General features: G+C 38.1%; 1 protein-coding gene across 12 annotated transcripts in view; it reads left to right on the plus strand.

Annotated features, from left to right (window-relative positions):
* The window catches only part of REPS1 (RALBP1 associated Eps domain containing 1), a 72366-nt gene extending 58637 nt beyond the window's left edge, over positions 1-13729 (plus strand). For 6 of the 12 annotated variants that reach the window (XM_020815050.3, XM_020815357.3, XM_020815275.3 and 3 more), the window contains 8 exons: positions 1138-1210; positions 2717-2835; positions 4350-4414; positions 5545-5727; positions 7039-7134; positions 10233-10381; positions 11476-11581; positions 12450-13729. In XM_020815050.3, the coding sequence (XP_020670709.2) occupies positions 1138-1210; positions 2717-2835; positions 4350-4414; positions 5545-5727; positions 7039-7134; positions 10233-10381; positions 11476-11581; positions 12450-12518 (860 nt within the window). In that variant the 3' untranslated portion in view covers positions 12519-13729. The remainder of the gene's footprint in view (positions 1-1137; positions 1211-2716; positions 2836-4349; positions 4415-5544; positions 5728-7038; positions 7135-10232; positions 10382-11475; positions 11582-12449) is intronic. The other 6 variants (XM_020815197.3, XM_020815428.3, XM_078383316.1 and 3 more) reach the window with 3 other exon arrangements.
* Positions 13730-13983: the final 254 nt, after the last annotated feature.

Below are 13983 nucleotides of genomic sequence, written 5' to 3' on the forward strand. Positions count from 1 at the left end.
GAGACCTTCATTACGCAGTGTGCGCCTTATTGTCTGAGCTGAAACTTCTATACCCACATCTGACAAATCTTTTTTCAGTTCCTCAGCAGTCACACGGGGACTTTTCACCACTCTACGCTTTAGGTAGCGCACAGCAGTCGAAGTCAGCATCTTCTTTCTTCCACGACCAGGTAGCATTTCAACAGTGCCCTTTGCCTTGAATTTGCGAATGATGCTTCCTATGGTGTCTCTTGGTATGTTTAACTTCTTTGCAATCTTCTTATAGCCATTGCCCTTCCTGTGAAGACAAATCACCTCTTCTCTTGTCTTCCTGGACCATTCTCTTGACTTCACCATGTTTGTAACTACACCAGTAAATGTCTAGAAGGAGCTGAGTATCACAGTCCTTTTAAAGCTGCCTAATTGGTGCTTATTATGCTTGATTGGTGCTCGGTGACATCCACAGGTGTTTTCAATACCTGTTCGAAAACACCTGAATGAACCTCTCTTCTTCAGAGTGGTAGTCTTTAAGGGGTTGAATAATTGTGGCAATGAAGAAACCACAAAAGAAACATTTACTACTGTATTACATATACAATTGATGTTATTTTAGTTGCATTTGGTTCTTTAAAACGTCCTTGTAGGATTTCATTCTGAATACAATTCCAAATGTACACTATAGTCCCTAAACCCCTTTACAGCATTGGGGGTTGAATAATTTTGAACACAACTGTAAGTGGCTTTAGCAGTGCAGTATGGAGAGTATAATGAACTTAACCATAACTGTTTATGGAAGAAGTAGGAGGATAGCTGGTGCAAGAGCAAAATCAGATGTGAAAAGAGGATCTGTCTGTTCAAAGCAGCTAACTACTTTTTCTAATATTCCATTATACGTACAGCTGTAGATGAACTAGGAATTTCAAGTTGAATTAGTGATTGTGAGACTATAGCTTTGTTATTCTTAGTCCAAAAAAAGGTGTTCTTGGGCGACAGATGCATTAAAAATGCTTGTGTGAAAACATGTTTTGCTGATTTTATGTCAGTTATGCCCATCACACTCCCTTTAAATGCATAAGCATTAACGCTTTATGGTTCTGTAGAATAATCAAAACGCTATTGATCAACAAGCAGTATGAGATTTTATTTTTCTTATGCCAGCAGATGGTTACAGCAGCTCAGATTCCTTTACTTCAGACCCAGAACATATTGGAAGCACTGTAACTAGACAACGGTAATTAGTTCCTTAAATTTTAAGGATCTTGAAGTAACACACCCTTTCCTGTAGCCTTTACACACCCCAAAGCACATATCAGTCTAGCAATCATGTCTTCTCATTGTGCAGTATCAGTTCAAGGGAACACCTCTAGAAAGATTATGTTGCCTAATAATACACTTTAGGTATCTAGCTGTTTGGTCATGCAATGTTGGTGTTGATATGCCATTCCCAAGGTTTTAGTTTATGGTATAAAAGTTCATAGCAGTTAAATCTGGTAATTAAATATCCATCAGAAACTAAGTTGAATAAACAAAAGACAGAGTTACGTTCCTGTGTTGCTATCATTCATATTATTGATCAGTTTTGTTACACAAAAAACATACCTGTGGTGTCTTCTGTCTAAACTGCAGTGGCCTTTATAGTTCTATCCTTACCATATTTAAGTACCCTTGCAAATGGCATTTGCTACCAGAAGACCTACATGCTATTTATTTAAAGTCAGGAGACTTTATGGTCCTCTGAATGTTCTGAACCTTCCAGATGTTCTAACCAACTTAACCTATGGTGAAGGATGTTGGGAATTCAGTCCAACAATATCTGAAGGGCCAGAACACTCCTTGTTCCTCAGATTCAAAAACATTTTTGCCCTGTGCTTTAGCCAAAAAGGCTAACAGAGCAGCACACATAAGATAATACCAAACAAGAGAGTCCCTGTCCATAGGCTGATAATTTAACAAACACAACACAGGGATAGTGAGGGAAGAGGTAGGGAAGCAAATTTAGGCACCAGTTCTTAAAGACAGAAAATTCTTATTGTGAATGGTATCATTCACAATGACTTGAAATAAAGGTGATAAGGAACCTGCTCCAGAGGCGATAGAATAGCTGTGTGGTTCCATTTTGCCCTCTGCTGTACCCTGATGGGAGGGCTTTGAATAGATAACATTTGAGGAAGATGCCTAATGTAGCTGGTCTCTTAGCAGGCCGAGTAGAGATGTTCTGTCACTCCATCTATTTCTTTTGTAATCTTCAGTGCAACTTTCCGAAACATGGTATTTCTAAAGATGTTGGTCTACAATTTTCATAATTCCCAGCCAGTAGAATCATCCATGGTGCAGCCTCAAAAACAGGGAGCAACATACAACCCTAAAGTAAAATAAGTGATCCACATGTGGTCGACAAAGATTGTAACGTAATAACAGCACATCAAAAAGGCCCAGAATTCAAAAGGAGGAGCTGATAGTCCATAATTATTTTCATGCATTCAGTATTCAAACTAGTTAATGAAAAAGGCTTTCTCACTGCTCTTTGTGTTCTCTGAAAAGAAAACACTGTCCTTTTCCATGTTCTGCATAATAGATCCATGAAAAATACTCCCTGTATTTTAAGCAAGATAATTTTCCCTGTCTAATTGATTTTAGTCTTGGTATGCAGGCATTTTCAAAATAATGCTTTTCGGTTGTCTTAGGGTTTGCTAGTTACAGTTTGCAATAGAATTTCTGTAGATCCATTGTTTTTCAGGTCACATTCAGGGACATCTCCAGATAGTGCACCTCCACCACCACCACCACCAAGGCCTCATCCCTCACATTCCCGATCATCATCATTAGACATGAACAGGACTTTCACAATTACTCCAGGTAGGTATAGTTCAAATTCTTGTGTTAGGATTTCTAAGTCAATTTAGTGCAATGTTTAATGAATATTTGTTCATAAATTTGTGCACTGTTTTGACACATAAGAGTTAAAATAATTTTTCTTCAAGAATTTCCAGAACTGTATCTCCACATCAACTAGAACACTGGATGACTGTTAGAGTAAGTTTGGTCTGTGCCAAATACAGCTTCCTGAATCTTACAGGACTGTTTTTGATACAGTGGGCAAACATAGCTACTTTTCTGGGATTAAAAATACTTTGCTTTTCTTGAACTACAGATTTTGTGGTTAAGTTTTGCATCCTCTCCCCCACCCCTCCCTATTTGTAAATTCTGGACTTTGCAGAGGACATTATGGGGTAAAAGGCTTAATTATGGATAATGTTAATGAAGAACCTATGTAATTACTGAACATTTCTAATCTTGTTTACCCAGTTCTTGGGCTGCAGTAGGATTTACTCCTAAATATGTAAGTTTAGGACTTAAGCACTTAAATCATGCTTTAAAACACCTAGTGAAATAATTAGCCATATAGCCATATAGTAACATTGTACTATACTATTACAGTTTGAGCTGATGGTAAGGCTGAATGGGTTACTCTTTTTGAAAACTTATAAAAATTGTAGCACTATTACCAAACTTTTCAACATAAAATGTTATATGTGCAGATTGGTCAGAGAGTTTTAGTATATTTATCTGTTTTGCATGTTGGTTTGTTTTTATAGCAGAAACGGCACCTATGACTTTATTTCACAGTCCAATTGTATAGTCCACCTGCCTGTTTAGAATGGTTTTGATTGCTTTTACTGATGAAGCAGTTTGAGAAATTCATTTTATAGATAATTTACTGTGTTTTTAATTCTAATTGTCTTAATGTTGTGAGCCTCCATGAGTCCCCTAATCAGAAGAAAGGTGGCTTACAAATTATATTAAATACAATACTTTCTGTAGAGCAGTGGCCCTCAACCTGGTGTGTCTCAGATGTGTTGGCGTACAACCTCATCATTCCTAGCCTGTATTGGTGTGCAGGCCAAGGATGATAGGTCAGTACATCTGGCAGCTGCTGGGTGAGGAAATGTGCTATAGAGTGTGACTTGTTTTGTTTGCTGGTCTCATCTGGAACAGTCTGTTCTGCAAGCATTTACTTATTTTTTTCTTGTGTGTTTAAGGTGGTGGAGTCTCAGCGGAGTCAGGGATATTTATAAAGATGTCCCATTGAGTTCAGTGGGGGTTTACTCCCTAGTAAGTGTGTATAGGATTGCAGCCTCTGTTGTCTAGATTATGAGCAGAGAATCTTGCTTTAAGGCTCAGTGTTTTGAATATACTGTTTTATGTCTCATAGACTGAAGACAGAATTGAAAATACATAGTCCTGATCAGTAGCCTGTATCCAGGCTGTTTTAAGAATAGGGTAGACATTTGTGCTTTAGTATAGGTTGCATATTTGAAAACTCAGAAGTCATATTAACTCTACTCATCTGAATCTTAAAAATTATGTAGGTCAGCAGCAGGCTGGAGTGATTACATATCCCCCCGCAGTGCCTCCAAGACCTCAACCATCACAGGTACACTTTGATTTTTATTCAAAATTACAAATGAATGCCATGGTTTTTGTGGCATTCTTGTCTATACTCCTAAAGTGCAGTTGAGCTCGTGTTGAGGTTATGGCCTAGCTGGTGTTGAGCTTCTTTGAATTCACACATATGGGTCTTGTGCCCGGGAAATTCGAATTTCCAGGCCTTTCCCCCTGCCTTTTTGCCTTTTGAAATGGCATTTCAGTGGGAAATGGTACTTCGACTTACGAACTTCGATGTACGAACGTCATTCCAAAACGGATTAAGTTCGTAAGTCGAGGTACCACTGTATTACTGCTGAACAAGCATAATTTGAACCTTGGTCTCCATTATACAGGTCCACTATTTTGTCTGTGACACTGACCTGAGTACTGATGTGAATTTAGCTGGTGGGAAAAGTGAGATGTGAATGTAGTAAATATGTACTAAATTAAATGCACCATGGAAGTGAAAGTGTGTTGGCCTGTGTTTGACAGAAGATGATGAATAGCATGTTTCTTGCCTAGTCTTGAACAGTGGTGCAGGTATACGAAAGTGTATTGAAGTGTGTACACTTGATGATCTCTGTGTGTGTGAATATGTGAATGCAACTTATTGCTATCAGTTTCTAACATGCAAACTTAAAACAGAATTGGCAATCTGGGAAAACACTTGGGGATCATGGAACACACATGTTCTTGACATAAGAATACACTAAACCATATAGTCAGCTACATCTATTATGAACCTGTATAAGCAGTGTTTGGCATTAATTGAACATTGCTATTACATTTAAAGCTGGTGTAAATAACCCATGGATTCTGGCCAGTGCATTTTATTCAAGCTTTTTAATGTGTTTTATATAGAAAAGAAGAACTTTGACAAAATCAGCATGTCCCACTCGCTAGTTTGTGAATTATTCAAAATGTCTTCCTTTCTCCAAATGGTAGTCTAATTCCAAGTATATTCAAATATTAATTAATATAATAACCTTGTCAGTGTAAGTCATTCAATATCACATTTTCTGTTGGGAAAATCATATTTTCTTGTTTATCATTCAAGCAAGTTAAATTTCTTGACTAAGGTCTTATATTGTTAAATTTAAGAACTACTGAATTAAATTTTCTTCTTTTTTACTGTAGGCAGGGGGTCATGTTCATCGCCCAGCAGAAGCTGAAGGTATAATAGCTCATACCAGTACCTCACCTCAACAAATACCAGAACAACCAAATTTTGCAGATTTTAGCCATTTTGAGGTTTTTGCTGCATCAAGTGTAAATGAAGAGGAAGATGAAGAAGTTGAGAAACGCCCAGAGGTTTTGCAGGTTAGCATGTGCATTCATTACATACTCTATACTGCATTACAAGCAAGTGACTTTTGACTGCTGTTGTGCTAGTTAAAGTGATAATACAAATTCACTTAATACTAAAAACATTGGATGATCTGGCAGTGATTTTCTACTATTAAACCATCCCTTTTAGCATCCTAAGACTCCCAGAGGATTCCCCATGGCAAAAGAGAGCCACCGGGAACCTTGGAAAGTGAAGGTAGAGGGAAGATAGGAAACTTCCATTTAGTTTAAATTGATTATTTATAGCACCAGTACCATTTTACACCAGCATAACTTTATGCAAAAGAATTTTGCCCTTTATTTAAAGTATAATCGCCAGCGGAAAATGTGAAAAACAGTGAAACACTTAGATGGCAATGGCGGCTTAAGTAAGGGATTGGCAAAAAGAAAAAGAAACATCAATCCCAGTGCTAAAATCATGGGCCCCTGCCTTTCCCACACAGGCATCCCCCAGATATTGTGGAGCAACTCTGTTCATGGCCAGCCAGCATGGTCAGTGTTCTGGGATTTTGAGTGTTGTAGCCTAAAACACCTGGATGGCACTACTTTGGAAAGAGTAACACATTGTTTTAAAGGCAACTGCCAGCACTTTAAATGGAGATCAGAAATAAACTAGAAATCAATGAAGATGGAATAAAAACAGTAAAAGTCTGTGCTTCACACTGAACCCCTGGCTAATGGATTTTACATCAGCTTTTGGTTTGTGAATGCATTTTTAGGAGGGCCTCATATAGACTGCATTGCAGTAGTACATTATTTGTAAACTAGCTCACTTAGGCAGATTTTAAATGTTTTCTCCAGTTGATTACGTTAGTTCCCAAATTTGTGCCTCCAGGTAGTATTGGGCTATAAGTCTCAGAATCACTGACCACTAGCCATGATGACTGGGGCTTCTGGGAGGTGAAATCCATCAACATCAAGAGACTAAAATTTGGAAACCATTGAATAGTCTTTTCCCTTGTATATTCATTTTGCTTTCTTTTTCTAAATTGCCCTAGTAGTTCTGTAAAGATACAATATGTACATTTGTTAAATAAATGTAACTGGTATATGTGATAGTAGTATTTAGATTTGCTTTATCAAGAAAAGGACCTAACTGGTTGTCTGCCTGGGCTCTGGATTCTGCCCGCTTCATTTTCTGTCCATTTTCATCTAGTTAACTTCAGGATTTTGAAGTATGCATTTAGTTTTAGCTGTAAATGTCTAAGGTCAGTTTTCAGCAAACCTAAAGTCTCTGGATCATTACCTGTCTCCATGGTGCATTCCTGAGTTGTTTCTCTCTAGGTAGAAAAATCTTCTGATTCCACGGGATCTCTTAGAGTTGCCAAAGCAGATGGAAGAGTTGAAGATAAAGCAGTTTCTAGTACTCCTGCGAATGCGGTATGTAAATTATGCAACTGTGTGTCTTTTCAAGTGGACTTGTATTACATATGCCTTGGTAGTGCTACAGATATCACTGAAAATGCAAGTCATTCCTCTTAAACAGAAAATTTTATATAATTAGACAGACTTGAGAAACAATGCTTACTATAGTATGTGGTATAAGTTGAGCAGTTATCTGAAGTCCTGTCGCACAGCTCCGCCAGGCATAAATGGTGGCAGTATCATCGACCAGTAGCATCAGTCCTTCTATGAATGTATTTTTAAGCTTCCTATTCCCTCCCCCTATTTCATGTTTTAAGGCTCCCTAGGAATCCCTTTTTACCTAGGGAAGATTTTGGGGGACTGTGGATGGGGATAGGGTAATTAACACTGGAAAATTGCTGGTGGATGGCTGGTGGCAATTTACTAATATTAAAAGCACCCCATTTTACAGAGTTTCCATTCATTTATGGGTGCAGTTACACCTACTGGATTTCACCTAGCATGTAGAAGTATTTCTGTATAGGAGAATGAGAATAACCATAACCCTGTTTCCAATTATTAAAGGAAACAGCAGCTATTAGAGTGCTGTTCTTTCTGGGCTTTCTGCTGTGAAGAAGCTGCTGGTTTAACAGACCAAAACCACTTTAAGTGCAAGTTGTCATAGTGATGGTTTAACAATTGTGTTCTTCTGCATGGTCTCCATGAATCACATAGTCAGATTACTGTGCCTGCTCAAAAGCCTGGTCAGAATGTTCCAGAATGCACATCTGAAAATTAAAAGATTTTCCCTTTCCCAATATGCTATGTGCATACTCCAAGCCACGAACGGCCCAGTCTCTCTCTGTTCACTGTGTGAATGACACATCTGCGAGAGTGTTTCAGACTGTAAACTTCTAACCTTGTCTTATTGTTACCTACCTTATCTTTCCATTGTTTTCCTCCCATTCTTACATTCCTGTTATTATAAACCTTTAAAAAGAAGAGTCAGTATTCCCCAGTTTTTGCCATTCCTCCCCCAGCACACACACACACTTCTTACCTTTCCCAATACTTTTCCTGTTAGAATATATGGCCCCTGTGACACTGTTTTATAAACACACTGACTGTGGGACTAATAGCAACCACCACTCGTGTCTGTCCTGTTTAGGGGGAAACCTCATTTATCTCAAAATTGTTCTATCTGCTAGGCCTTTACGAAAGTTTCATTGAAAAACAGTCCATCATGGCTTAAATTCTTTGGGCAAAAATCCCTTCAGAAAGTGGACTCTGTTGACCAACAAGCAGGCTTTAGATCATCTTCTGTTATGCAACCTAATATCAGTTTGAGTAAATTGCAAGCCCCCTTGGAGTGATTCACAACCTGGCCCAATTTATGAGACTCAGAGCAATCAGAAGGCTTTCTCAAAACCTAAGTTATCTTCAAAATCTAAGAAAAGCTATAGCGACTCAGAGACTGTGCCAAGACTGCTAAGAAACAAAACAAGTCTGATTAACCTTGAGTTTCAAAACCAGCATCATTGGTTACCTAGGCATCTACATTGATATCAACACCTGATGTATTGAAGAGCATTCGTTTTCACTTGCCCTCAGTGTTATCTGTTGGAATGTATTGAGCATTTGTACAGTCGTGCCCCGCTTAATGATTGCCTCGCTTAACGAGGAAATTGCTTTACGATGAGGTTTTTGTGATCGCAATTGCAATTGCAAAACAATGGTGTAAATGGGGGAATTTCGCTTAGCGATGATCGGTTCCCTGCTTCGGGAACCAATTTTTGCTTTATGACAATCAAAAACAGCTGATCATCGGGTTTCAAAATGGCCACAGGCTGAAGAAAATGGCCCCCTGCTGTGCTTAGGGCCAGATTCATCTCTGCACAGGGATGGAAAATGGCCACCCCTATGGAGGATCTTTGCTGGACAGTGAGTTTTCAGCCCATTGGAACGCATTAACTGGGTTTTAATGCATTTCAATGGGCTTTTTATTTCGTTTGACGATGTTTTAGCTGTACAGCGATTTCGCCGGAACGAATTAACATCGTCAAGCGAGGCACCACTGTACACAATGGTTCAGTCATAGTATAAAAAAACCACAGAGGACATGAATGGTATATTCCCTTGTATATTGAAATAATACTCACTTAGTCTTGGCCAAACTTTTAAGAAGGTTTACTGTAAAACTTACCTATATGTAGAATAAACTAACAGCACTTGAAACATTTGGCTTGGTACAGACTTGTGCTTGACAGACATGTAATAGTTTCATATTACCTTTAACAGACATAGCAGAGTTATCAGAGCAACAGTACAAGCAGACTTCTAATTAAATAACAAGACTACATATTTTTCTCTTTATCCAGCAGTTAACACCTATTGGCTAACATCAGACAGAATCTGATTGATTACAGAAGTTCTAATATGTAAATTGCACAACTCAATCATATTTATATGACCATACATACATGCTGGGTTGCATTTATATATTCCAACATTGCCATCTATGGCATCTCAGAATGCAGATGAAGTACTATGCCTTGGCTCACTATTGGAAGGAGAATTGCCAAATGTTCAAATTTCACCATTGGTTCCATCGACTCTTCCTCGCTTCTTGAAACAGATACCACCTCAGCATTTTAAAAGAGACAGAGATTGATCCATTCACATTGTAACATCAATTCCAGATGGAGATAGAGATGTCTGGTTCAGCACTAAATCAGTAGACCTGTCACCAATATGATTGTCAGCATATAGAAATTTAAGGTCTCCTGCAATGGATTGACGATATAGGAAAGATTACCCTTTTCCTGTGTATTTTCATATCTCCCTGGAACTATCCCGGCATTGAGTAGCAATCTCTGAGACAGGGAAGATTTGACCATAAAGCACACTGGATGGAATACTTCTTCTGAATTCCATGATCAGAATTGTTCTCCAAAGAGAAAGAGTAGGAGGTCATCAGCTCATTCACATTCTCAAGTCCAGGTTCACAGAGATTGCTGTTTATAACTAACTGCTAGTAAAAATTTAAACTAATACTTAGTTCATTCTAAGGTTGGTTCTGAGGACTGAAGAAGCTTGCTTAAGTATGTATCAGTCAGCTCTCCTTATTCTTTCAGGGCAAAGGCACTACCCCTCTAGCACCACCACCGAAGCCTATACGAAGAAGGCCAAAATCAGAGGATGAGCTGAGACCTGAAGCTGAGGAACATACACAGAAAACAGGTGTCATAGCTGCTGTTCTTGCTTCACAGCCATCTATTCCTAGGTAACCCAAGATGTGTATGTCTACTTCTGATACCGAGACATTTTCACTTTTAATACCAAAATATCTATTAGATTGCATTAAAGAGAAATGCAAATATTCTGTGATAATTGAATTGTTGAGTTGTTAAATAAAAAGAATGTAAGCAACCTTGACTCCTAAACACAGAAACAAAGACTCCTTGGCAGAGAAATGTAAACTATTATGTAGAAACTGGTAACAATCTTTACAGATTGTTTGCTAGATTGTAATAATATCAACCATCTAATTTTAATTATAATTTATTCTATCAAAATTCATTGTAAGCAGGGCTTACATACACATTATAAAGCTATTCACTAAGTAGGAAAATGTGTTATTCTGAAAACCCTGTAAGAAACCCAAAGTAAATGAAGTGGGCTTTCTCTGTGGGCTAAGAGTATGTTTTTAATGAGATATACAGCTCTTCCTACTTCCAAAATGCAATTGTTACTATGCTAATTACTGTACATTTTCCTCTCCCTTTGCTTCACAACCTGGCCCAGTTGAAAAATAATTCTTTGGCAAAACCTAAATGCTGGAAATCAAATAGATTATGTAAATGGATGTATATCTGCTGTATGTAAGTTGAATATTGGTGCTTTACTCTGTTTGTATTGTATAGTGTGGCAGAGAGAAATACAGAACTCTAGGTATAAGCTGTTTGCTCATTATATAGGCAGCCATTATTTATGACAGGGAAATTCAGCTTCAGCAGGCTTTCAAGAAACATGCTTAAGGATTCTGAGTAGTTACTGAGGAAAACAAAAAGGCTACAAGCCAAAGAACTGCATGAACACAAAAGGCAGTTTTATCTTGACTACCAACAGCTTTGAAAATTCATACCTTTTTTATTTTGCACAACAGTTGGGCCTTTTCTCATTAGTGGAATGCAAGCTTTGAGTGCAGCTCTGTTGAGGGTGCCTAAAGATTAGACAGAATGGCACAACTATGAAATTCATTGTTATTTTTACAACAGTGCAACTGAATACATTAATGAGAGCTAAGGCATTGAACAATAATTAATTTTCTAACAACTTGGCAATTTCTGAAAGCTCTTTCATGAAATATTCCCTCAGATCGGTAGGAAAAGACAAGAAGGCTATTCAGGCATCAATCAGGCGCAATAAGGAGACCAATACTGTTTTGGCCAGATTGAATAGTGAATTGCAGCAGCAGTTAAAGGTAAGTAATAGTTTGACAAGACATTAAAGGAGCTGGTGCCCTGACAACGTACAAGCCTGCATTTTTCTTCGGAAACCAGCCTTTAGTACCTTGCTCAGCTTTAACATCAGTTTTCAACACAGATGTTTTTGTCTTTTATATATATATATATATATATTCTGCTGCTTCCTTCATATAGCATCAGCTGGGTGCTGATACATACAAGGTGTCTTACTATTTTAGATCTCTTATCTCATTCATAAAAAAAAACTCCATGGTGTTCTGTGTCTTTTTTCCATCAGGAAAAAAGAAGTATTTTATTTCTCCCCAGAGGTATCTTCAGGGTGGCTTATATAATATAATTATATAGGATCTAGGACAAGTATGAATAACTGGCAGGTCAAAGGCCCTCTGAGGTTGAAAGAGACACCCAAAATGCAGAAAATGACAGTGGCTATAAAAATCCACTTTCAGTTTGTTTGATTGATTTATATCCCGCCCATCTGGTAAATTCTACCACTCTGGAGATATAAGTATATGCATTAATGATTGGAGGGCTTTGACATACTTTGAAGGCAAACCATCATGCCTGGAGGCTTCCAATAGCTGCAGTTCACAATTTCTTCCAGCAAAAGGGGTGTCCTGGGGATGATAGGGTCTGCAAAAACAAAATCAGGGGAGCAGCATTTGGTCTCAGGCTCACGCTTTCCCCACCCCGCTCTAGAATGTAACGGCCTACTTATATGCATACTGTATTACAAACTTTAATGTTAGCTCACTATAAAGATACACTGTTATCATTGCAACTAAAAGGGATTTTTAAAATGTTTCGAATGTTATGTTGTGACTTTCATTTGTGGTATATAACTGGTAAATCTATTTTTTCCAGGATGTTCTTGAAGAGAGAATTTCACTGGAGGTTCAACTGGAACAGCTTCGACCCTTCTCTCACTTATAAGCCAATTGCCGTTAACTGTGAACTAATTAACTCTGAAAGGGGAAATTGGGTAAAAGGCCTAATTAAAAACCCGTATGTTCAGCTCAGTGCACTCTTAACATTTTTTGTGATTGTTTTGTTCTCTGTCCACAGTTGTATTTAAGTAACTTTTATAATTTTAATACCAAGAATGGAATAAGTGTTTCCTTGAATGTTCTATATAGCGGCACTGCCAACCTTCCCATTTTGGGGAAGGACACAATTTTTAAGTTAGAGCAAGGTTTATACAACTTCAGTGGCCTATAATATCCCCAAATGGCATTGATTACCTGATGGATTTTCTAGATCATGAATAAAAACATCCAAGATATGCAAGTGGATATCTACCTTGAACACAGAAGCACATTTATCTATCATGAATGCCTGTTAAACAACATCTGGTTGTGTAAGCGAAGATTTACAGCTGTGGTCATCAGCGATTTCCAAACCACATTTTGTAGCCTTGCAAGGCATCTATAATTGGAGACCATCTTGAGTAACACTTCTTCTAAGTGCCACATACATTATTTCATTACCTTGCCATACCAAATAAATTTGGCTGTACTTTCCTTGTGTTTCATATGTGACCACAGCTTGACGGTTGTTAAAGTGTTTCCAATCATGACCTGAATTCTGCAGCATGCACATAAGTGCATCCCTTCTGTGAAAGGACTAAGAGTTGATCTCAGTCACAAACGTCTCCTGAATACCACCTGTAGTTGCATGCTTTGCACATTACTCTCAATTAACTGGCACATCCACCAGACTTCACTGTAACATACCCTACAGTCAAGAAATGTGTCAGTACCTCAGCTCTTCTTTCCCAGCCTCTCCTCTGCCCCTTCTCCCAGACCTATTTTTGTTCTTTAAAGGGTTGGGTTACTGTGTTTCCTATGTCTTCAAGCCTTATTCTTCTGGCTTCTGGACAGGCTTCATTATTAACACAAACTTTCCTGAGTGTATCCTGCTATTCAGGTTGATGTACTGTATTAGGATTTGTTGTATATTGTATAATACACACCTTTTGATCTCATATGTAAATTTGCATTAATGCTGACTAACAGCAGATATTCTATTTAATGGCTTATTCTGGCTGTGGGATCATAGATGTTAAAGTGCATGGATGTATCTCAGCAGAATCAGAACTAGCAATTGTGTGATTTTTACACCAATAAAACAGCACAATATTTTAATTTGAGTGAAACTTTTTAATATGACTTAATGGTGCACAGAATTAGGTTGTCTTTTACTAGGGTGTAATAACACTTGTAGGGAATGGGATGTGGAGGACTGTAAAATGGGTTATGCATTCATATTGCATAGGAGGACACAAGAATTGCTTGACCAAGGAATCGGCTTTGTTCCTGAACTGGTCTGCATTTCAGCAGATGGAACTGACTGCCCCTCAAAATGGTACAGACTATAAAACAAGGAGGAAGGCTCCTCT

This window comes from Pogona vitticeps, chromosome 1 (assembly GCF_051106095.1).
Source record: "Pogona vitticeps strain Pit_001003342236 chromosome 1, PviZW2.1, whole genome shotgun sequence".
Lineage (NCBI taxonomy): Eukaryota > Metazoa > Chordata > Lepidosauria > Squamata > Agamidae > Pogona > Pogona vitticeps.